We start from the raw sequence: 24,946 nt of genomic DNA on the forward strand, positions 1-24,946 counted from the left end.
CCCAAACAGGATGGCTCCTCACTGATCTTTAGATGAACCCATCTCTTAGAAAGGTTTGGAACAGATGATCCAGGTCTTTCAGTCCATCACAGATATCAGATATATCCAAGAGAATCCCCAACAGACCATTAGACCACGAGACCACATATAATAAATACCTCCCTAATTGTCTCCTAGGCGACTCGTCTGTTTGAAGGAACAGAGTACGAGTTCAGAGTTGCTGCCACCAATTCTGCAGGAATTGGACCGTTCAGCTCACCGTCCGACTCCGCCTTCGCCGTCGATCCACTGAGTGAGTCAGAAACAACATTAAGTCATAAATAATCTAGGGTTGGCTAATTCATACCAGTCCTTTCACTGCAAAAACTCAATACCTTACCAAGAATATTTGTCTTATTTCTAGTCAAAACAAATCTCATTCTACTTAAAATAAGACTCATCACATAAAAAGCTGTTTGTTTTTAGACACTTTTTACTTTTTTCAAGCAAATTTTCACTTTAAATAAGTAGAAAAATCTGATAGTGGAACAAGTTTTTCTTTCTTATTACAAACACAAAAAACTTGCTCCACTATCAGATTTTTCTACTTATTTCAAGTGAAAATTAGTTTGAAACAAGTGAAAATGATCTAAAAACAAGTTCATTTTTAGGTGATGAGTCTTATTTTAAGTGGAAAGAGATTAGTTTTGACTAGAAATGAGACATTTTGACAAGAAATAAGACAAATATTTTTGGAAAGATGTAGAGTTTTTGCAGTCCTTTCTGAAACATACTGACGAATGATGAATTTGCTTTCTCCTCAAGCTCCTCCGGGCATGCCCGCAGCTCCCGAGGTGGTCGATAAGACAAAACACAGCGTCACGTTGTCCTGGAAACCACCAGAGAGGGACGGAGGAAGCCCCGTCAAGGGCTACATCATCCAGATCCAGGACGAGGGCACGTCCGACTGGGTGAGGGTGAACGACCCCGAGAACCTTCACCCCACCACCGAGTTCACCATGCCCAGCCTCCGTGAGCTGAAGCAATACCGGTTCAGGATCATCGCCGTCAACGACATCGGCGAGTCCGACCCCAGCCCCCGCACCAGCGAGGTCCTGGTGGAGGATGTCCAGCGTAAGTCTCATTACAATACAAATGTTTTTAGTTTTAGTTTTTTATTTGCAGCACATTATAAAACCTGCATGAACAATGAAAATAGTCAAATGAAACATTGTGCAGGAGAGGTACACTGCAAAAATTCTAAATCTTACCAAGAATATTTGTCTTATTTCTAGTCAAAATAAATCTAAATATACTTAAAATAAGTATCATCACATTAAAAAGTAGCTTATTTTTAGACACTATTTTCATTTTTCAAGCAGATTTTCCACTTGAAATAAGTAGAAAAATCTGACAGTGGAGCAAGTTTTTCTTTCTTATTACAAACACAAAAAACTTGCTTTCACTGGCAGATTTTTCTACTTATTTCAAGTGAAAATTAGTTTGAAACAAGTGAAAACTGTGTAACAATAAGTTCATTTTTAGGTGATGAGTCTTATTTTAAGTGGAAAGAGTTTAGTTTTGACTAGAAATGAGACATTTTGACAAGAAATAAGACAAATATTCTTGGAAAGATTTTGGGTTTTTGCAGTGTAATAAAACTGCCTTCGATGTTCCTCTATTTGTGTCTCGGCCATTTACTGATGTTTCCACTTTGCAGTTCCTCCTTCCCTTTCCCTCGACATCATGGCTGATGATCTGTTGGTCATCCGTGCCGGAGATCCGGTCAGGATCCCGGTCACCATCAAGGGCCGCCCCGTTCCCAAGGTGACCTGGGACTTTGACGGCAAAGCCAAGTCGCACAAGAAGAAGAAACTGCACACACTGCCTGTGGACTCTGAGGTGAGGCCTTCTTCTTCTTATAATTATTCTCTTATTTTCATGGTCTGTGGATCTTTGTCTCATTGACTTGTTGTATGTATATTATGTATTTAGATTGAGTCCACTGACACCAAGTCCATCGTGACCATCCCTGTCAGTCTGAGGAGCCACTCCGGACGCTTCACAGTCACCGCCAAGAACAAGTCTGGACAGAAACACATCAACATCAGACTCAACGTGCTCGGTACGTCTGTAGACCTGTTCCAACACAGAGCTGGGAGTGGTTCTCTTCAGCAACAACACTAGCTATGTTTACATGCGCACAATTTCTTAATCAGATTAAAAATTTGAGGGATCGGAAAATCCGAATCCACTGTTTACATGGGCGCAAAATCAAACAATCCGATCATGACGTGCGTACACATGCACCGAGCTTTATTCAGAATAACAGCATTTTGACATGCAGAGCTGTCTTTATCCCTAAAACAACAGCAGAGGAAGAGTTGTACTTCCTGTACTACTGCAATAAACGCGGAAGTGGCTCAATTTACCCCATTCAGTACTCAAAATGGACCTGCGCCAGATTTTAAGAGCCGTTGCTGTTCTCCTGTTGTACATCGTTATTAAGCAGACTCAGCAATGTGTAGTTACTGTTTCTGTCATAATGATAAATCTCACCGGACCCAAGAAAAGTGCGGATGTGAACACGCCATATCCCTCTATACACCCTAACACAACCATATATGGTCAATGCAAAACAGCACGTGCATATTAATTAGCCATGTGAAGGAAGACGGTGAAGACAACGGACAGAGAGCGGGGAAAGAAGCGGGATACACAGCAATATCGGGTCGGTAGGCTACTACTCGCTCTCTTTTTTCTCTCCTCTCTCAGCTCCAAACTCACTCGTCCACCTCGTTACCTCAGGTGACAGAATAACAAGTCTCAGTAGATCCGTGTGCGCTGCTGTCGTGTGTTTTTAAACTTAGCGGGTTTGTTTCCTGTCGGACGTCACACTAGAGTGTGTAAAAGAAAAAAAAGAAAACAAAATAAGAACCGAGTAGAACCGTGTCCAGCCGTGTCGCGCTAGTGGGAAAGGAAGTAACGATCAGAATAAGTGTTTACATGGACGTCGTTCGGAATAACGATCGGCATAAACCACGCCTCTCGATCCGAACAGAATTTCTTTCAGATCGAGCCGAATCTGATCAGAATCTTCCAATTGACGTGTTTACATGACACATTTTTATTCGGATCAGCCCTTTATTCCGAATATTTGTGTCCATGTAAACGCACCTACTGTCAGTATGTTGGATTGTTCTTGAAGCCTAACCTAGACTTTTTCTCCCGGGTGCAGACGTCCCCGGACCTCCGAAGGAACTGAGGGTCACTGACATCACTCGGGCCACGATGAGGCTGATCTGGAAGCTTCCAGCCAACGACGGAGGAGAAAGAATTAAGAGCTACTTCATTGAGAAGAAGAGTGTCACTGATAAGGCTTGGACCAAGGTAAACCACCAACAACTCTACAGTTTTATCTCACCATTTCTTTTTACTCTATTTTCTTCAACTGTTTTTTTTTATTCCATAAACAAATTGTTTAGATAAAGAAAAAGGAAACATCAACTTCCACAAAAACAAACTTATGACACCATGTGTTGTCCACAGTCGGACAACTCACAGTTACAGGAATGCACTGCAAAAACTCAATACCTTACCAAGAATATTTGTCTTATTTCTAGTCAAGATTTTCACTTGAAATAAGTAGAAAAATCTGATAGTGGAGCAAGTTTTTCTTTCTTATTACAAGCACAAAAAACTGTCTTTCACTGGCAGATTTTTCTACTTATTTCAAGTGAAAATTAGTTTGAAACAAGTGAAAATGATCTAAAAACAAGTTCATTTTTAGGTGATAAGTCTCATTTTAAGTGAAAAGAGATTAGTTTTGACAAGAAATAAGACAAATACTCTTGATAAGATTTTGAGTTTTTGCAGTGTAAAACCATGTGTTGTCCACAGTCGGACAACTCACAGTTCCAGGAATGATAACTGATTGAACTGGTTGATGTGTCATCAGGTGAACGCAGCGTGTGCCAGCATGGCCTTCGTGGTTCCCGGTCTGCTGGAGGGTCAGGACTACCTCTTCAGGGTCCGAGCCGAGAACAGACTTGGATTTGGTCCATTCACCGTGACCACTGACCCTGCTCGGGCCAGAGACCCCATCTGTGAGCACAGACCCACCGACACAGCACAAACTGCCAAAACCTCACTCACACTGCAAAAACTCAACATCTTTCCAAGAATATTTGTCTTATTTCTTGTCAAAATGTCTAATTTCTAGTCAAAACTAATCTCTTTCCACTTAAAGTAAGACTAAAACCTAAAAATTAACTTGTTTTTAGATCATTTCCACTTGTTTCAAACTAATTTTCACTTGAAATAAGTAGAAAAATCTGCCAGTGAAAGCAAGTTTTTTGTGCTTGTAACAAGAAAGAAAAACTTTCAGACTATCAGATTTTTCTACTTATTTCAAGTGAAAATCTGCTTGAAAGAAGTAAAAAGTGTCTAAAAACAAGCTGCTTATTATGTGATGAGTCTTATTTTACGTAGAATGAGATTTGTTTTGACTAGAAATAAGACAAATATTCTTGGTGAGATTTAGAGTTTTTGCAGTGCACTGATATTATTCTAATCCTCATCTTTTCTCCTCCTCTTCCTCTTCCTCAGACCCCCCCGACCCCCCAACAAAGCTGAAGGTCAACCTGGTGACGAAGAGCACCGTCACTCTGAGCTGGGAGCCTCCCAAAAACAACGGCGGCTCTCCGGTGAAGCATTACATCATCGAGCGTCTGAGCTGGGACACCAGCGGCAAGGAGAAGGAGACCTGGAAGAAGTGCAACAAGAGAGACGTGGAGGACCTCACCTTCGTGGTGGAGGACCTGAAAGAGGTCGGTCTCACTTTACTTTACTTCCAGCCTTCATTTACAGGAGGGTGGGAGGGTTTACATGTTTGTTTCATTTGGTCTGTTTGTAGTTGTTGTGTTGAAGCTGAGTGTCCACACTGCAAAAACTCAAAATCTTACCAAGAATATTTGTCTTATTTCTAGTCAAAATGTCTCATTTCTAGTCAAAACTATAGAAATGTGCTTGTTTTTAGACACTTTTTACTTCTTTCAAGCAGATTTTCACTTGAAATAAGTAGAAAAATCTGACAGTGGAGCAAGTTTTTCTTTCTTATTACAAGCACAAAAAACTTGCTTTCACTGGCAGATTTTTCTACTTATTTCAAGTGAAAATTAGTTTGAAACAAGTGAAAATGATCTAAACACAAGTTATTTTAAGTGGAAAGAGATTAGTTTTGACTAGAAATGAGACATTTTGACAAGAAATAAGACAAATATTCTTGGAAAGATGTAGAGTTTTTGCAGTGCATCTGATACAGATGTTGTGATTTGTTAAATCAACTTGTGATGAATGATGTTGTTGGTCTGCAGGGAGGAGAGTACGAGTTCAGAGTCAAAGCCGTAAATGCTGCCGGACCCAGTCGACCCTCTGCCACTGTTGGACCAATGGTCATCAAGGATCAGACATGTGAGTGACCGGTTCCTCAGCCAATCACTGCTGTGGTCCACTGGCAGTGGTGGACAGTAACGGAGTAAATTTACTTGAGTACTGTACTTAAGTACATATCCAGAGGATTTGTACTTTACTTGAGTATTAGATTTCTTTGGTACTTATTACTCTTACTTGAATACATTTCCAAGACAAATATTTTTTACTTTTACTGGAGTTAATTAGTAGGAAGGCTGAAAAGTACTGGTTACTTTCAGGTCTTTTTCTAAAATCCTATTGGACACAAGCTGTGTTTGTCTGTGAAGGAAACCCTAACCCCTAAAAGCAGCACATCAGTGCAGCTGAGCAGCAAAGAGTTCATTCTCACTAACAAGAGTTAAAAGCTCCTTACATTCATTTACAAACTATTAGAGTCATTCATTGATGTGGAGAATAAGACATTTACTCTGACTCTGACTTTGACTTTAGGTACATTTAAAAGCATGTAGCCTACTTTTGGATACTTAAGTACCTTTAAAAGCAAGTACTTTTTTACTGAAACTGTAAACTGTCTATAAACTGTAAACTGTTCTCTTGTCTGTAACAACATCTCTGTCCCGTCTGTCCGTCCTGGGTGATGATCCCTCCTCTGTTGCTCACCCTGAGCTTTCTCCTGGTTTTCCCTGTTAAAAGGGTTTTCCATGGAGTTTCTCCTCAGTGGATGTGAGGGTCTAAGAACAGAGGATGTTGTTATGATGGGATATAAAGCCCTTTGAGACAAACTGGTGGTAAAAACGGGCTACACTAATAAAATGACCTTGCCTTGCCTACTCTTACTCAAGTACTGGGGTGGAGTACTCTGGTTGGTGCATATGACTGCACACACAGCTTCAGCTGCAGATCAGCTTCATGAAGCGCCTCTGTTCCTTCAGGCGCCCCCACCATCGTGCTGCGTGAGTCCATGGAGGGCGAGGAGGGCTGTGACGTCAGCATCGTGGCCAAGATCAGCGGCTGTCCCTTCCCCACGCTCACCTGGCAGAAGGCCAGCGTGGCCAAGCCCGAGGAGAAGGCCGCCATCAAGTACGACCAGCACATGAACAAGCTGGTGACACACGACAAGTGCACGCTGCTGATCCAGCAGGCCAGCCGGCACGACAGCGCCATCTACAGCCTGACGGCCAGCAACAGCCTGGGCACCGTCACCAAGGACATCAAGCTGGCAGTGCTGGGTGAGACACACACACGACCCCTCAGCACTTCTTGATAGTCTGTCATGATGATAATAATAAAGTTTATTTGAAAACAGGGACAGTGCACATTAATAACATCACTGCAAATGCGCCAGAATTAGCCAAGAGGCTGTTTTTCATCTGTAGTCCCCAGACGGATGTTAAAAAGTCCTAACCCTAAAAACAGAATATGAATATGAGAAATAAGATTCAAATTACAAAGTTATTAGCCAAGGCTATCTACAAACATGCACAGCAACATGCAACATGACAAAAGAACATGCAACATGACAAAAGAACATACTATATAACATCAATCAGAAAACATAATTCATTACATCCCCAACAGATGCAGCAAAAAGACCCATGACGCAAGACACATCACACCACAGCATGCAAAGCAGAAGCACAGACACAAACTGCATGCATACACAATATAACGACACCACAAAAAGACATGCATGCCGACACAGGCAGACAGACAACAACAAGATGGCTGCAGGTTCAGCACAGACGGACCAAATGATGATAGTCATCTAGTCATTTATCCAGTAGGTTTCCTAAATATATGTGTATATCCCCCTGCAGGACCTCCTAGCGCCCCCGTTGCACCGCTCAAATTCACCGAGGTGTTTGCGGAGAGGATCGGCCTGGCATGGAGCCCTCCCAGGGACGACGGCGGATCCAAGATCACCAACTACGTGGTGGAGAAGCGCGAGGAGAACAGGAAGTCCTGGGTCCACGTGTCCAACGACCCCAAGGAGTGTGCCTACGTGGTGACCCGTCTGACGGAGAACCACGAGTACGAGTTCAGAGTCATGGCCCAGAACAAGTTTGGAGTCGGGCCTCCGCTGGTCAGCGAGCCGGAGAAGGCCAGAAACCTTTTCAGTAAGTTCAGATCAGTGTGTCCCTCCTCATCATCAGCTTCATGATCTAAATCAGAGGTTCTCAAACAAGGACCCTAAATTAAGTTAAATCACGGACCCCCATTGGACAAAATTTTGAAGCAAACACCATAAATACACAAATATTTGTTCTGAGACTGAAATGGTTACTTTTTTAGTCAATGTACGCTCAAATTGGGGCCAATGATGTGAATTTTTGGAAATATTGTAGAGAAATTTCTGGAAAAAAGTGGTACAATTTCTCCCAAAAGGTTTAAACATTTCTAGAAAAAAGTGGTAAAAATTTTCCAAAGATGAACCGGTACATAAAAAAGAAAAGAAGATTGTTGTTTTTGTTTTTTGAGAGTGGAGCAATGTTTTTTTTTTTGATAAACTTTGCCTTTTATTTATTATCCTAGCCTATTTTGAATTGAATCATAGTGGTCTGTATAGTCTTTATCACAAACTAAAACTGTTAAGTTAAAAGTGTCACTGATGTAAATGGTTACAGCTTGAAGTGGCGGTGAGGTGTTGAAAAATATTGAGAAGTCTTGAAAAAGTCTTAAAAAGGTATTAAAATTAAGTTCAAGATTCCTGTATAAACTAAAATGTTAAAATGGATGCCTCTCTTTCGTCCTGCAGCTGTGCCGGGTCAGTGTGAGAAACCGACTGTGACTGAAGTCTGTCTGGAGTCGATGACCGTCAACTGGGACGAACCGAAGTACGACGGCGGCTCGTCCATCACCGGCTACATCGTGGAGAAGAAGGAGACCACCTCCAAGCGCTGGACCCGCGTGACTCGCGACCCGATCCGCGCTCTGCCTCTGGGCAACAACTGGGACGTGACTGGTCTGATGGCGGGCTCCATGTACCAGTTCAGGGTCAGCGCCGTCAACGCCGCCGGCAGCGGTCTGCCCAGCGTGCCCTCTGACCCCGTACTCTGCAGAGACCCCATCGGTAAGACGCAGACGTTTTCACTTGTTCTTTTTATTATCAAACTCTTCCAACCCCCTTTATCCACCATGATGGAGTTATTATGGAGTCATTATTTTCCCATGATCCATTGCGTCACACCACAACGGATGTCGGTTTTAGTAGCATTCTAGCGAGCGGCTAACTGGTAGCGTTAGCCACCGGTGGGGGCTCCGGGCTGCCAAAACCGTTTTGACTAAATCTGATGTTTGTTAAGTCTATAAAACGAATTATTGAACAAACATTACTATTTCTGTGTGCACGTTTTTGTAATTAGTCATGGTTATTGTAGTTGTTAGCTTTGCTGCTGCTGACAGCTAACAACAGCTAAGCTAACAGCAGGACGTCAGCTGTTAAAACCCTCCCGTTGTGGGACACGACATGAAACTACTCCAGTTAGCTCAGTCATGTTGTAACTAGGATATCCGCTGGAAAAAATATTTTTTTCATGGGCCGTTTATTGAGTTATTATTGACACTGCTAACGGCTAACAGCTAACGGTTAGCCCAGCTAATCTAAAATGTTTGTTCAACAATTCGTTTTATCAGAGTAGTCACAACGGTGATATAGTGACGTGAAAATGTGACATAAAGCTAAAACCTCGTCCGTATTGTTCTCATTAAAATTACGTGATTATTATAAATAAAGTCATCACAGCCAATGTCTATCAACCAGTCTATGCTATCAACAATACAGTAACGGTGGAATGGAGTGTCATGTCAAGTGGTGGATAGGAAATTGAAATAAGCCTGCATCTCTTGGACCTGGTCAGAGTATTTATCTCTGTCTGTGTGTCTGCAGCGCCTCCTGGCCCACCCACTCCAAAGGTGACAGACTGGACCAAGTCGACGGTGGAGCTGGAGTGGATCCCTCCCGTGCTGGACGGAGGATCCAAGGTCACCGGCTACATCGTGGAGTTCAAGGAGATTAACAAGGAGGAGGAGGAGAAGAAGGCTCAGAGGAGGCTGCTGCTCAGCGACGCCGACGAAGAGAAGGAGCCGGAGACTGACGAGAGCTGGACCAAGGTAAACGGCTCTTAATCCACATTCAGGCTGCTGCTGTGGGGTTTAAATCAGTTTCCTAACAGAAATCAGAACAAATGAAAAGGAAATGAAGAAGAGGAGGAACTTTTGAAAGAGACAGAGAAGTTTGGATGACATTTATTAAGTTACTCGCTACAATAAACCTAATAAAAGTTAAAGTCCTATTGTCAAAAATTCTTCAGAGAAAACTGATGGAGAGACCTAGAGCTGCAACAATTCATTGATTAATAAAACAATAGTTGATTATTAAATTAATCGTCAACTATTTTGATAATCTAATAATCGGTTTGAGAAGTTTTTTAAAGAAAGAATGTCCAAATTCTCTGATTTAAAGCTTCTTAAATGTGAATATTTCTGGTTTCTTTGTTCCTTTATGACAATAAACTGAGTCTCTCTTAGGTTTGTGGACAAAACAAGACATTTGAGGACATCATCATGTGGTTTGAGAAACACTGGTTGTTGTTTTTCAACATTTTTTAACATTTTATTGACCGAACAACTAATCAATTAATCGTTTAAATAATCGACAATGAAAATAATTGTTAGTTGCAGCCCTAGGGAGGCCGATCGATATATTAAAGTTTCTGATGACCAATAACAATCCTCTCCACCAGCAAAGCTCCTGAATGGTGTTGATGATTTTCCTCCTCTGTCTCCAGGCAAAGGACACAGAGATCAGAGGAACTAAGTTTGTGGTGGACGGGCTGAAGGACGGCGGTCTGTACCGCTTCAGAGTCCGAGCTGTGAACGCCGCTGGAGTGGGAGAGCCCGGCCTGGTGACGGAGCTCATCGAGGTCAAAGACAGAACAAGTACGACTGACTTTTTTTATTTTTTATTTATTTTATTTATTTATTTATTTAAAAAGAACAGCGTGCAGTGACATTAATTATTGAGAAAAATAAAAAGATGGCTGCACCAGATTTAGCGGAGCCGCTAATTTCCATCTGTAGGGTTAGGGTACTTAAATAAATATAACAAGGATTTTGACAAACAAACGATGGCGATAAACATGGCAATTAGAAATACTACGTAAATACATAACAACATGACAGTTTGAAAGCCTACCTGAAGTGCGCTAAGATGTTTCTAAGTAATTAAATGAGTAAAGTATTCAAGTGAAATAAATAAGTAATCAAGTGCATGAGTTTTACATAAAGTGCAGAATATTCAAGTACTCAAATATTCAAGTATATTCAAGTGATCCACCGAACGAAGCAGAAAGTGTTTCAGATGATCAAACCTTGAGAACATTTCATTAATAACAAATAGGGGTGTGCGAAGCAGCCGGTATTTGCATCTGTATTTGTATTTGTTGAGTGGGGAAAAGTATTTGTATTTGTATTCGAGTAAAATTCAATATAGGCGTAAAAATCCATTTTTTACGTTATAATTTACGTTATAGTGTAAGTATTCTTTAATTATCCATTATAATAATTATGGATATGCAATATTGGTTGATGTTTTGCCATAAATCTAGCAATGAACATGTAATAAGGAATGTCATTGAAAAGCGGTGTTCCTGAACGTCACTCACTCACTCATGCACTGTGGTACTCATGAGGAAACGCAGCTTTGATATGATGTTTTTCTTGTTCCCAAATACAAATATTTTTTAAAGCATTTGTTCGAAATTAGTATTCGTAAAAAACGCGGTATTTGTGCCTTTCCGAAAATCGTATTTGGGTTTGGCTCCACCCCTAATAACAAATAACAAAATTGTCCCTCTCTCAAACCAGTTCCTCCTGAGATGGACTTGGATGCCTCTGTGAAGGAGAAGATCGTGGTCCACGCCGGTGCCACCATCCGCATCATCGCCTACGTGTCCGGTAAACCGGCGCCTCAGATCACCTGGTGCAGAGACGACGGCGAGGTGCCCAAAGAGGCCGTGGTGGAGAAGACGGGCATCTCCAACTCGCTGGTCATCAAGAACTGCAGGCGCCAGCACCAGGGCATCTACACGCTGAGCGCCAAGAATGAAGGTGGAGAGAGGAAGAAGGCCGTCATCGTCGAGGTCCTGGGTGAGTCAGCCCGTCTAAATCAGAGAGGAACCTGTAGAAATATTAGGGGTGGGAGAAAAAATCGAATCACATAAATATCGTGATATATTTTTTGACGATTTTTAAATCGATTTTTTTTTTTTCTTCAAAAATCTTTTTTATTTTTTTATTTTTTTATTTTTTTGAGGGGGGAATTAAAAAAAAAAATTGTGCAATGTGCATTTTTTAGCCTTTTTTTTACCTACAGAGAGTACAGGTTTTGACTTTATAATGGAGTATGTTGTTCATTTATAGGCTCCTACAGTATTTGTGTGCAGATAAATGTTAAAAAAGCAGACTAAAAATCGAGAGAATCGGCAATATTGTAGAATCGCAATTTAAATCCATCCAAAAAATCGTAGAAGAATCGAATCGGGAGAAAAGCGTATCGTCCCAGCCCTAAGAAATGTGCATAGCATACCACCTGAAATGTGATCTCTTCACCCAGTTGCATTAGAAAGGGTTAAAAGGGTGGGAGCCCCCAGGCCTCCTGATTCCCTGTCTCCTCATACAGTTTTACATTCTCCTCTGCATCTCCCTCCAGATGTCCCCGGACCGGTTGGTCTTCCCTTCGCCGGCGAGAATCTGACCACTGATTCCTGCAAGCTGACCTGGTACTCCCCCGAGGACGATGGCGGCTCCACCATCACCAACTACATCATCGAGAAGAGGGAGTCGGACCGCATGGGCTGGACCTCCGTGTCCTACACGGTGACGAGGAACAACGCCGTGGTTCAGGGACTCCTCGACGGCAAGGGCTACTTCTTCAGAATCGCCGCAGAGAACATCATCGGCATGGGACCGTTCATCGAGACAGACAAGATGGTCCTCATCAAGGACCCCATCTGTAAGATATTTAAAACACATCTTTTTTTTTTCCAATAAACAAACAATTAACAATGACAGACATTCCCTCCACACTCTACAGGGTTACACTGCAAAAACTCAAATATCTTACCAAGAATATTTGTCTTATTTCTAGTCAAAACAAACCACATTCTACTTAAAATAAGAAACATCACATAAAAAGCAGCTTGTTTCTAGACAGTTTTTACTTCTTTCAAGCAGATTTTCACTTGAAATAAGTAGAAAAATCTGATAGTGGCCACATTTTTCTTCCTTATTACAAGCACAAAAAACTTGCTTTCACTGGCAGATTTTTCTACTCATTTCAAGTGAATATTTGTTTGAAACAAGTGAAAATTATCCCAAAACAAGTTCATTTTTAGGTGATGAGTCTTATTTTAAGTGGAAAGAGATTAGTTTTGAGTAGAAATGAGACATTTTAACAAGAAAAAGGACAAATATTCTTGGAAAGATGTAGAGTTTTTGCAGTGTATAAAAGGGGAGAAAAAAAAAAAACGAAGATAAAAAGTAAAACAAAAAAGAAGAAAACAGAATAGCAATATACATATACGTACATATACATATACGCACACACACATACCCATAAACACATCTATGCATGTGCACGTACACATACATACACACATATGCCGACAAACATATACATAACAAAGTAGGATAAATTACAACTGAGGGGAAAAAAATATGTATATAAATAAATAAATATACAAGCAAACACACATAGAAGGCAAAAACACTACATGTCGGGGATGATCGGAAACATCAGAAAAAAAAGAGCAAGATAAACATGTCAATGAATAAACAAAACACAGTAGTGGTGGCCAACTAAAACACATCATACCATCAACAACAATGTAAGAATATTCCTCCAGTATGCGTCACGTTTGACTCTGTGTCTCTTTCTCAGCCGTCCCAGAGCGTCCAGAGGATCTCATCATTACTGCTGTTAACAAGGAATCCATCTCCGTTGCCTGGAGACCTCCCAAATACGACGGCGGTGCAGAGGTGACCGCGTACATCCTCGAGTCTCGCATGGTCGGTCGAGACAACTTCACACGTGTAGCCGGTGAGGAGAAGCTGATGGACAGGAAGTTCACACTGACTGGCCTGAAGGAGGGCTCCAGCCATGAGTTCAGAGTCTCTGCTGTCAACCAGGTGGGACAGGGAAAACCGTCCTTCGCCACCAAACCAGTGCAGTGCAAGGACGAGCTTGGTGAGTGAAGCTTCATGACGTGGTCACGTTTTTACATTGATGGCTATTGGCTTACACTGCAAAACCCAAAATCTTTACAAGAACATTTGTCTTATTTCTTGTCAAAATGTCTCATTTCTAGTCAAAACTAATCTCTTTTCACTTAAAATAAGACTCGTCACCTAAAATCAACTTGTTTTTAGATCATTTTCACTTGTTTCAAACAATTTTCACTTGAAATAAGTAGAAAAATCTGCCAGTGAAAGTAAGTTTTTTGTGCTTGTAATAAGAAAGAAAAACTTGCTCCACTATCAGATTTTTCTACTTATTTCAAGTAAAAAAAATGCTTGAAAGAAGTTAAAAGTGTCTAAAAACAAGCTGCTTAATGTGACGAGTCTTATTTCAAGTAGAATGAGACATTTTCACTAGAAATAAGACAAATATTCTTGGTACGATTTTGAGTTTTTGCAGTGTATAAACAACAACAACTTCTCCCAACCTCACATGGTTAGGGATATGTGAAACATACGTCAGCTATTGCAAGCATGTTTACAAATTTGTCCCCCCAAATTCCTCAGAACCACCTGTGCTGGACCTGGACTTCAGGGACAAGATGATGGTGAAGGTCGGAGACAGCTGCACGCTGTCAGGACGCTTCAGTGGCAAACCAGCGCCGGCCATCACTTGGAAGAAGAACGACGAAGAGCTGAAGGCGGACGAGGAGATCAGCCTCCACAGCACCGCCCGCCATCTCAGCCTCAGCATCAGCAAGGCCAAGAGAGAGCACAGCGGCTGCTACAGCGTCAACCTGGAGAACGCTGCCGGAGCTCGCACAGGAATCTGCAACATCACTGTGGTCGGTGAGTCGCTGCTCTAGGTGACGTGCTGTTGGCTCAAACATCCGTCTGTGTGATGTCGCGCCTGTCCGACTGTCACACGGCGTGTCTGGGTCCTAAAATAGAAATGTGCAGAAATATTCCAACCAGACAGAATGTTGGAGATGTTGTGGAAGCAAAGAGGCAAAACACTATCATATATTCTGGTGTTGCCCTGTTGTGACCCCATTTTGGTTGCGAGTACATCAAATTCTTGAGACTGTGTTTTCAACAAAAATAACTTTTTGCTTTAATTTGTTATATTTGATGGATCTAGAGGAACTGGAATGGAGGAACAAAGATAGATATTTACTGAGAATATTACTGGTGGCTTGTAAGAAATCAATAATGAAGAAATGGCTGAAGAGGGAGGCACCTGGTGTAGATGAATGGATTGATATTGTGTACAGCATCTATGTAATAGGAAGAATTACTTTTAATTTAAGAACACAAGAGGTATTTATTGATAATTGGCAAAAATGGATTACATATGTCTCTACCATAAAACCAGACTTCAGGTAATCTCAGACTGGATTATCAGAATATTTTTATGTATTTACTTTTTTTTTTTCTCGATTTCTGGACTGGAGGTGTTTACCAGTCCCCTTATGTACGCTTTTACTTTCCCCTTGATACTTTTGTACACTTTTATAGGTCCTCATGTTGATTGTTTGATTGTTTGTTTGTTTACATGTAAAATCAAAACCAATAAAAAGTAAATGACAAAAAAAAAAGAAAAAAGAAATGTGCAGAAATTAGAAAGTGTCTTTTAATGAACCCTGGGTGACCTGTATGAATTCTTCTTCCTGTCAGACCGTCCTCAGCCTCCCGAGGGCCCTGTGGTGTTCAACGAGGTCTACAGGAACTACATGGTGATCTCCTGGAACCCTCCTCTGGATGACGGAGGCTGCGCCATCTCCAACTACATCATTGAGAAGAGAGACACCAACAGAGACCTGTGGATGCCCGTCACCTCCTCCTGCACCAGGACCTCCTGCAGGGTGAGCAGTGCAAAAACTGCAAAAATCTCTCCAAGAATATTTGTCTTATTTCTTGTCCAAATGTCTAATTTCTAGTCAAAACTAATATCTTCCAACTTTAAATAAGACTAATCACTTAAAAATCAACTTGTTTTTAGATCATTTTCACTTGTTTCAAACAAATTTTCACTTGAAATAAGTAGAAAAATCTGCCAGTGAAAGCAAGTTTTTTGTGTTTGTAATAAGAATGAAAAACTGGGGCGGTGTTTAGCTAGCTAGCTAACCCGCCCCATGTGTTGAGGCAGTAGTCCTCGCTGCAGGCGGCCCCGGTTCGAGTCCCGCGTCGGACGGCCCTATCCTGCATGTCATTCCCCCCATCTCTGCCTCCCATTTCCTGTCACACTCTCGACTGTCCTATCGAATAAAGGCATGAAAAGCCAAAAAAATATATACTTTAAAAAAGAAAGAAAGAAAAACTTGCTCCACTATCAGATTTTTCTACTTATTTCAAGTAGTATGCTTGAAAGAAGTAAAAAGTGTCTAAAAACAAGCTGCTTTTTAATGTGATGAGTCTTATTTTAAGTAGAATGAGATTTGTTTTGACTAGAAATGACATTTTGACTAGAAATAAGACAAGTATTCTTGGTAAGATTTTGAGTTTTTGCAGTGAGGAGAGGAATTATTTGTCACCTTAAGACTAAGATATGTTTCCAAAACCAGGGAGGTCAAGTTCATTATGTGTTATGATAAACACTTTAGGTAGGGCTGGGTACCGAACTTGGGTTCGAGTCAAAACATGACTCGTCTTTCGGTGCCAAGTTTCGGTACCCTTCTGGTACCGGTTCTGGTACTGGTTCTGGTTCTGGTTCTGGTACTGGTACCGGTTCTGGTAAAAAAACAGTGTGGCTCATTATCCATAAATATCTACATGGATTATCCATACAAACTGATTTTAGGTCTAAAAGTAGTTTTTAAAAAACCCCAACAAGCACTATATATATATTTATATACAAATACGTGGGAATAAAAGGTACAGATAGGGCATTGAGTGACTGTATTTTATTGTTGAACAGGATTCCAACTCTGTATCATACATGCAGTAGTGTTGTTACAGTACGAGTGTCAGCTGTACTGAGGGGGCCGCAAATACAAGCAGCTGAACAAGAACCTTGTGCTTTTCCTGCTTCAGGTGCCAAAGCTGATTGAAGGTCGTGATTACATCATCAGGATCATGGCTCAGAACATCTATGGCATCAGCGACCCCCTCCTGTCTGCAGAGACCAAGGCCATAGATGTCTTCAGTAAGTCCTGACAAATCCCTTGGCAGACCATTCAGTGATGTTCATACATCTCTGTGTGAAAGATGAAGTATCCCACAGTCTCTGATCAGTGTGTGTGTGTGATTCCAACACAGAGGTGCCCGACGCTCCCAAACAGCCCACAGTGAAGGAGGTTTACCACGACTCCGCCCTCATCAGCTGGGAACCACCTGCTGATGGAGGAAAACCAATCACAGGCTACATTGTGGAGAGGAAGGAGACCATGGCCAACAGGTGCGTCACATCTGGAAACAAGGTGGAATGGCAAAGTGAAATTGCAATGTGGAGAAAAAGTGGTTGAAAACATTCCAGCCTTTGCCATACTCCCCATGAACTCTATAAAATACTGAGCATGTTTCTCGTGGACTAACAGAGGAACTGTATCTGCCTCCAGGTGGGTGCGATGCAACACAGAGAGAATCTTCCCTAAGGTGGAGTACCGGGTGACAGAGCTGTTGAAAGGTTGCGAGTTTGAGTTCAGAGTCAGCGCTGAGAATGTTGTGGGAGCAGGAGACCCAAGCCCACCGTCCAAACCTGTCTTCGCCAAAGACCCCATAGGTACAGTATGTTCACCTTTCACAGCAATGGTGCATTTTATTGATGTTACCAGACAAATGAACTCTAAGAAGTCCTTCCCGTCCTTATTTTGCAGTGAAACCCAGTCCACCGGTGAACCTTAAAGCCATTGACAACACTAAGGAGTCAGTGAGTCTGACCTGGGAGCCACCCAAAGACACTGGAAGAGGAAAGATCTTCGGATACCTGCTGGAGTTCCAGAAGGCTGGAGATGAGGAGTGGCAGAAGGTGAGTTGGGGTTCACTACTTTTATTGGCTCTTTGACCTTTGAACTGCACCTTCTAAATCGTTTTCTTCTGCTGTCTTCAGGTGAACCAGACTCCAGACTCCTGTCAGGAGACCAAGTTTAAGGTGATCAACTTGGATGACGGCGCTCTTTACCGCTTCAGAGTCATGGCTGTCAATGCTGCTGGAGAGTCTGACCCGGCTAACATTAGAGAGCCAGTCAGAGCCCAGGACAGACTTGGTAAGTTGTTGGTTGACTGTCAGTCGTGATATTACAATGATAACAGACTAGTCATTCATTCTTACAAATTCACTGATTAATGCCTCCCATGTTCTTCACCCTTTCACAACCTCAGAGCCCCCAGAGTTGATCCTGGATGCTGGAATGACCCGAGAGGTGAAGGCCATGGCTGGGACTCACATCACCCTGATGGCCACCATTAAAGGTATCCCGTTCCCCAAGGTTACCTGGAAGAAGAACGATGCCGAGGTTCCCACAAGGGCCGACATTGAGACCAACCAGGCAGGCACTAAGCTGGAGATGAGGTTCTGCAACCGTGGAGACTGTGGAGACTATACCCTAACTGTGGAGAACCCATCTGGATCCAAGACCGTCACCTGCACTGTGCTGGTGCTCGGTAAGAGCTGCACAAGATATAAATTCAAGCTTAAATGGATTTCATTAACTTTTACCAGCTACTGTATATGAGCATAATTATTATTATCCCGTCTGTGATTGATATGATGTATTTGTGATGATATCTTCAGACAAACCTGGTCCCATCCAGCACCTGCGGGTGTCTGACATCAGGAGCGACTCTGCCTACCTGTCCTGGAAGGACCCAGAAGACAATGGCGGTACTCGCATCACAAACTTTGTAGTGGAGAAGAAGGACACATCATCCACTCAGTGGGTCCCCGTCTGCTCCACATCCAAGAAACGCAGCATGATGCTGAAGCACTTGATGGAGGGCACATCCTACTCATTCAGAGTCGCCGCTGAGAACCAGTATGGCCGCAGTGAATATGTGGAGACACCAAAAGCCATCAAAGCAATGAACCCACTCTGTGAGTAACAGAACAATCAACACTTAATCAGCAGATTGTGATTTATTCTGTAGAGGGAAACACAGCAGGTTACTACACAGAGCTTACAATTTCTATAGATTTTTCTAGGAGAAACTGGTCTTTCAGTGTACATGACTAGTTTTTGCAATGGGAGTCAAAACTCTGTTTTTCAACCCTAAATTCTTGTTTCAGTCCCTCCTGGTCCTCCCAAAGACCTGCATCATGTCGACGTGGACAAGACTGAGGTGTGGTTGGTCTGGAACTGGCCTGACCGCAACGGAGGAAGTGATATCACAGGCTTCCTGGTGGAGTATCAGGAAGAGGGAGTGAAGGAGTGGGATGAGTGGAAGACTGTCAGCATCCCCGAGAGTCACGTGACCGGCCTGGAGGAAGGAAAGACCTACCGCTTCAGAGTGAGGGCCGAGAACGCCATCGGCCTCAGCAGACCTGACACCACTGTGCCAATCCTCTGCCAGGAGAAACTGGGTGAGATATGAGACCAAAACCACAATAACAGTTTTGTGTTGGATGAAGTAGAATTTGTTTAAGAGGTTTTTCACAGTTGAATACATTTGTAGATATGAGATGACCCCCTCCTCTGCTTGTCCACAGTGCCCCCAGTTGTGGAGGTGGATGTTAGGCTGATTGAAGGCATCATTGTGAAGGCTGGCACCACCATCAGGCTGCCAGCTATCATGAGAGGAATCCCCATTCCCACCGCCAAGTGGTCCATTGAAGGAGAGGAAATTGTCAGCGAGGGCAATGTTAAGATTGACACTGATAACTTCTCCACTGTGCTCAGCATTAATGAATGCACTAGGAACCACACAGGAATCTACTTGCTCACTGTGTCCAACCCAGCTGGAAGCAAGACGGTGGCCTTGAATGTTACTGTTCTGGATGTTCCCGCAGCTCCCATCGGACCCGCCAACATCCTGGAAGTCACCCCAGACTCCATGATGATTGAGTGGCGTCCTCCCAAGGATGATGGTGGCAGCCCCATCACCAACTACATTGTTGAAAAGAGAGAGTCCACCAAGGAGACCTGGGGAGGTGTGAGCTCCGGCAGCCTCGCCACCCAGCTCAAGATCACACGCCTACAGAGGGGAGCTGAGTACATTGTTCGCATTCGTGCTGAGAACAAGATGGGCATCGGTGCTCCTCTGGAGAGCAAACCCACTGTGGCTGAGCACACCTTCATGCCACCCAGCCCTCCTGGTAAGCCTCAGACATCAGATCTCTCAGAGGATGCTGTGACAGTTGGCTGGACCATGCCTCTAAGTGATGGTGGCAGCCAGATCACCGGCTATATCATTGAGCGCAGACACAAGGGAGGAAAGTGGATTCGTGTCAATAAGAAACCATGCAAGGAGCTGAGGTACAGAGTCCTTGGTCTGTTTGAGGGAAGCGAGTATGAGTTTAGAGTGTTTGCTGAGAATATTGCTGGCTACAGTGGTCCCTCTCCCATCTCTGACCCCTGCAAGCCCTGCAGGCCCATCACTGTGCCCGGTCCCCCTGTCAACCCCAGAGTTAAAGATTACAGCAAGACCACAGCTGACCTGGTGTGGATCAAACCCAATAAGGACGGAGGCAGCCCTATCCTTGGCTACACTGTAGAAATGAAGAAAGCAGATACTGAAGAATGGAAAAAAGTGAACCTGGATGACTTTATCAAGCAGGGTGCCTACAGGGTGAAGGGTCTGGAGGAGGGCGTTACCTACAAATTCAGAGTTCATGCTACAAACATGATTGGAGATGGAGAGGCCAGAGAAATCCCAGAGTCAGTCACTGCTCAGGATATCCTCATCCCTCCAGAGATTGAGATGGAGGCCACGTGTCGGGAGCACGTCACTGTGCGTGCCGGACACAACATCAACATCATTGGGTACATTAAGGCCCGTCCTGACCCTGAAGTGCTTTGGTCAAAGGAGGAGGTGGTCCTTGAGAACAGCAAACGTATCACCATTGTTCAGAACCTGCCTGTAGCCCACCTGAAGATCAAAGAGGCCACAAGAGCTGACTATGGCAAATACATTCTCAAGGCTTCCAATGAGGGTGGAGAGGCTTCCTGCACCATCACAGTCAATGTGCTGGACCGACCCAGCCACTGCCAGAACCTGGCTATTACCTACGCAACCAGAGATTCATGCATGGTCAACTGGGAGGCCCCTAAGGACAATGGTGGATCTGAGATCACCAACTACATTGTGGAGTGTCGTGAGCCTAGCGTTAGCATGTGGTCCATGATCTCCTCACACTGCACCAATCGCAAAATCAAGGCCAAGTTGATGGAGGGCCATGAGTACTTGTTCCGTGTCTGTGCTGTGAACAAGATAGGGCCGGGACCCTCTGTGGAGACCAGGACCCCTCTGATGGCAATCGATCCCATCGAGAATCCTGGTGAGCCTGAAAAGTTCAGAGCTACAGATGTTGGTAAGAACCACGTCTATTTGAGGTGGAGAAAGCCTGACTACGATGGTGGCAGTCCCAACCTCTCATACAACCTTGAGTGCAAGGTTAAAGATGCTGAGGAGTGGGAGAAACTCAACACCGGCATCCTCACAGACACCTTCTTCCTGGCAGACAAGTGTGTTGAGAACCAAACATACAACTTCAGGTAGGTCATTCTGTTTATGCTGCTTGTGTTGCAGGGTCCCTTTTTCAGTATGTATTTACAGTCTAATGTGATTTCTTTTTCAGGGTGCAGACTGTCAATGAAGGAGGTGAAAGTGCCTGGGTAAAGCTTGATGTTCTGGTGAAAGAGGAGCTCCAGAAGCCTGTCATTGACCTGAAACTGTCTGGAACTCTGACAGTGAAGGCTGGTGAGTCAGTCAGGATAGAAGCTGGCCTTAGAGGAAAGCCCCAGCCTGAGGTCAAATGGATAAAAGACAAGGCTGTTGGAGACAATCCCAGAATCAGCTATGAGACCGGCACGGACTACTCCAAATTCCTCCTGACCAAGTCCAGACGCACTGACACTGGAAAGTACATCATCACAGCCACCAATGCTGCTGGCACCTTCACAGCCTACGCCAACGTTAATGTTCTGGATGTCCCTGGGCCAGTGAGGAACCTTAGGATAACTGGCATTGGAGCTGACAAATGTAGAGTGGTGTGGGATGGTCCGGAGGATGAAGGAGGATGTGAGGTGGATAGCTACATCCTGGAGAAATGTGAGACCAGGCGGATGGTCTGGTCCACATACTCAGCCTCTGTGGTCACACCATACTGCAACGTCACTCGCCTTGTAGAGAACAACGAGTACATCTTCAGAGTAAGGGCAGAGAACAAAATGGGAACTGGCCCCCCCATGGAGAGCAAGCCTGTCACTGTCAAGACTCAGTTCAACAAACCTGGACCCCCTGATGCCCCAGAGGTCACCAAGGTATGTAAAAGAGTTGCTGCCGCTTTTGGACCATGTTATATGCATTATTTTCTCCGGCAATTATACTGTGAACATTTCTGTGATGCAGGTGAGTAAAGATGAGATGACAGTGGTCTGGGCTCCTCCTGAGAATGATGGAGGAAAGTCGATCACTGGTTACATCCTGGAGAGGAAAGAGAAGAGGGCGGTGCGCTGGGTGCCCTGCACCAAGAGCGCCATCTCTGAGAGACGCATGAAAGTCACCAACCTGATCCCCAACCATGAGTACCAGTTCAGGGTCAAGGCAGAGAACGAGGTTGGTCTGGGAGAGCCCAGCAAACCCTGCAGACCCGTTGCAGCCAAAGATCCAATTGGTGAGTTCATGATGTCTGTCACAGCTCAGTTTGGAACAAACATGGGATCTACATGTCAGCGTCATGCTTGAGATTATCCCCTGTCTCTAATTGTGTTGTGCGATTTTTACCCATCTTTGTTTCACTGTATTTATCTGCAGAGGCCCCTGGTCCCCCTTCATACCTGAAAGTGGCTGACAGCACTAAGACCTCTATCACTCTGTCCTGGACTAAGCCTATGTATGACGGCGGTGCCCCCATAATTTGCTACAGCTTGGACTTGAGGCTGAAGAGTGAGGCAGACCCTGAGAAGCCTTCAGAGGGCTGGAAGAGGATTGACACTCATGGCCCACTGGTGCTCACAGAGTTCACCATTGGCCAGCTGGATGAGAAGCAGGAGTATGAGTTTAAGGTGTCTGCCCAGAACCAGGTGGGCTGGGGACGCCATGCTTACCTCAGGGAGGCTGTCGCCCCCAAGGAGATCCTGGGTAAGAATCAGCTAAATCCATCCAAATGAACACACTGTGTTATAAAATAGGGTGAATGTTCATGACCTTGTAATGTGTTATAATTACAACAGAGGCTCCAGAGATCGAGCTTGATGCTAGTCTGAGGAAAGGCCTGGCCGTCAGGGCCGGCTGTCCAATCAGGCTGTTTGCTGTGATCAGAGGAAGGCCAGCCCCCAAAGTCACCTGGAAGAGGATAGGTGTGGACAATGTAATCCGTCGAGGCCATGTGGACCAGGTTGACAGCATGTCCTTCCTGGTCATCCCTGAAAGCACCAGAGAGGATTCTGGGAAATACTCACTGACTCTGTCCAACTCTGCTGGAGAGAAAGCTATATTTGTTCGTGTTAAAGTGCTTGGTAAGCAACAGTTTGTCAACCTCACAGTTTCACTGTTTAAGATTCACTATAATTTTCTCTGACAAGGAAACCATGCGGTCAAACTGATTCTTCAATCTATCTTCTCTAGACACTCCTGGTCCCGTTGGTGGCCTGGAGGCAGTTGATGTCACTAAGACAACAGCTCAGCTGTCCTGGTTGCCACCAGAGAACGATGGTGGCAGTCCCATCCTCAACTACATTGTGGAAAAACGAGAAGTTGACAGGAAGACTTGGACCAAGTGCATAGAAGACCTGAAGAAGACCAGCTTCAAGGTGACCAACATGAGCCCTGGTATTGAGTACTACTTCAGAGTCATGGCCTGCAACAAGTATGGCATCGGCATTCCTCAGGATTCACCCAAGTCTTACCTGGCCGTGGATCCTATCAGTGAGTCATTTCAGATGTTCAAGATATCAGCCAATGTGGCTCTGCCTGTTTTCATTTCCCTTTGTGTTTGTACTTTTTAACACCTGCTGTGTGTTGAATCCAGGTGAGCCCGACCCCCCAAAGAAGATGGATGTGTTGGAGATCACCAAGAACAGCGCCACACTTGGTTGGCTGAAGCCGCTCCGAGATGGAGGAGCCAAGATCAATGGTTATGTGGTTGACTACCAGGAGGAGGGGGCCCCTGAAGACAAGTGGACACCTTACTCTGTGGTCAAAGACCTCACTATTGTGGTGGTTGGACTCAAGGAAGGAACCAAGTATAGGTTCAGAGTGGCAGCCAGGAACTCAGTGGGAGTCAGTCTTGCCAGAGAAGCAGAGGGAGTGTTTGAGGTCAAGGATCAGCTCAGTGAGTGAACAGTTAATATAATATATACTATACTGACAGACTGATGATGATTTAAATATAAATAAGTTGTAATGACCTCACCAAACTTGTTTTTATCTCTCCTCTTCATGCAGTGGCTCCTAAGATCATCCTGCCCGACATTGTGACAGTCAGAGCAGGATCAAAGATGGTGATTGAGGCCATTGTGGCGGGTAAACCTGCTCCCTTCTGCAAGTGGAAGCAGGGTAATGAGGATGTACTGACCTCTGACCGGCTGTCTGTAATAAAGACACTGACGACCTGCACAATTATTATCAAGAACGTGAACAGGATGGACAGCGGCTACTACAGCCTGTCAGCTGAGAACAGCACCGCCAAGATCAACCAGATCCTCAGAGTCATTGTCATGGGTCAGTTTGAACAACAGACTGCACTGAAACTGCTGCTTCTAAAATGGAAAAGATTCTGATTGTACTTAAAATGTGAGTGATAAATGACAGATCATCATCTCTGACTCTGCAGATATCCCTGGACCCCCTGAGGCTCCTCTGGAGATCACAGAGCGGGACATTGACGCCTGTACGCTGCTGTGGAACTCCCCTCAGGAGGATGGTGGCAGTAACATCACCAACTACATTGTGGAGAAGTGTGATGTCAGCCAGGGTGACTGGATCACTGTGTCTGCGTCCTGCACTAAAACCAGCTTCAGAGTGACCAAACTGACACCTGGCAAAGAGTACGGCTTTAGAGTCCGTGCTGAGAACAGATTCGGCATCTCTCAGCCCATCTACTCTGAGAAGATGATTGCCAGACATCCATTTGGTGAGTCTGAACCGAAACTGGTTAAACTTGGATTGATTGAAATGATCAAAATGATTGTTGTATGCAGCG

At 44.0% G+C, this 24,946-nt stretch overlaps 1 protein-coding gene across 1 annotated transcript in view; it reads left to right on the top strand.

The window, feature by feature from the left end:
- Positions 1-24,946, top strand: part of ttn.2 (titin, tandem duplicate 2) — a 247,891-nt gene that overhangs the window by 171,856 nt on the left and 51,089 nt on the right. The window contains exons 162-196 of the mRNA XM_085766175.1: positions 178-292; positions 805-1,113; positions 1,700-1,881; positions 1,975-2,104; positions 3,218-3,369; positions 3,938-4,085; positions 4,588-4,808; positions 5,355-5,451; positions 6,345-6,641; positions 7,230-7,529; positions 8,168-8,482; positions 9,299-9,522; positions 10,200-10,350; positions 11,278-11,559; positions 12,122-12,424; positions 13,352-13,657; positions 14,215-14,496; positions 15,325-15,512; positions 16,681-16,792; positions 16,906-17,044; positions 17,205-17,368; positions 17,463-17,614; positions 17,696-17,852; positions 17,968-18,249; positions 18,380-18,679; positions 18,872-19,165; positions 19,292-21,296; positions 21,380-22,064; positions 22,153-22,417; positions 22,558-22,884; positions 22,977-23,261; positions 23,371-23,670; positions 23,774-24,076; positions 24,190-24,465; positions 24,578-24,877. Coding sequence (XP_085622301.1) covers positions 178-292; positions 805-1,113; positions 1,700-1,881; positions 1,975-2,104; positions 3,218-3,369; positions 3,938-4,085; positions 4,588-4,808; positions 5,355-5,451; positions 6,345-6,641; positions 7,230-7,529; positions 8,168-8,482; positions 9,299-9,522; positions 10,200-10,350; positions 11,278-11,559; positions 12,122-12,424; positions 13,352-13,657; positions 14,215-14,496; positions 15,325-15,512; positions 16,681-16,792; positions 16,906-17,044; positions 17,205-17,368; positions 17,463-17,614; positions 17,696-17,852; positions 17,968-18,249; positions 18,380-18,679; positions 18,872-19,165; positions 19,292-21,296; positions 21,380-22,064; positions 22,153-22,417; positions 22,558-22,884; positions 22,977-23,261; positions 23,371-23,670; positions 23,774-24,076; positions 24,190-24,465; positions 24,578-24,877 — 10,348 coding nt within the window. The remainder of the gene's footprint in view (positions 1-177; positions 293-804; positions 1,114-1,699; positions 1,882-1,974; positions 2,105-3,217; positions 3,370-3,937; positions 4,086-4,587; positions 4,809-5,354; positions 5,452-6,344; positions 6,642-7,229; positions 7,530-8,167; positions 8,483-9,298; positions 9,523-10,199; positions 10,351-11,277; positions 11,560-12,121; positions 12,425-13,351; positions 13,658-14,214; positions 14,497-15,324; positions 15,513-16,680; positions 16,793-16,905; positions 17,045-17,204; positions 17,369-17,462; positions 17,615-17,695; positions 17,853-17,967; positions 18,250-18,379; positions 18,680-18,871; positions 19,166-19,291; positions 21,297-21,379; positions 22,065-22,152; positions 22,418-22,557; positions 22,885-22,976; positions 23,262-23,370; positions 23,671-23,773; positions 24,077-24,189; positions 24,466-24,577; positions 24,878-24,946) is intronic.

Source organism: Trachurus japonicus, chromosome 21, assembly GCF_045865225.1.
Source record: "Trachurus japonicus isolate A0001 chromosome 21, Traja_1.0".
Lineage (NCBI taxonomy): Eukaryota > Metazoa > Chordata > Actinopteri > Carangiformes > Carangidae > Trachurus > Trachurus japonicus.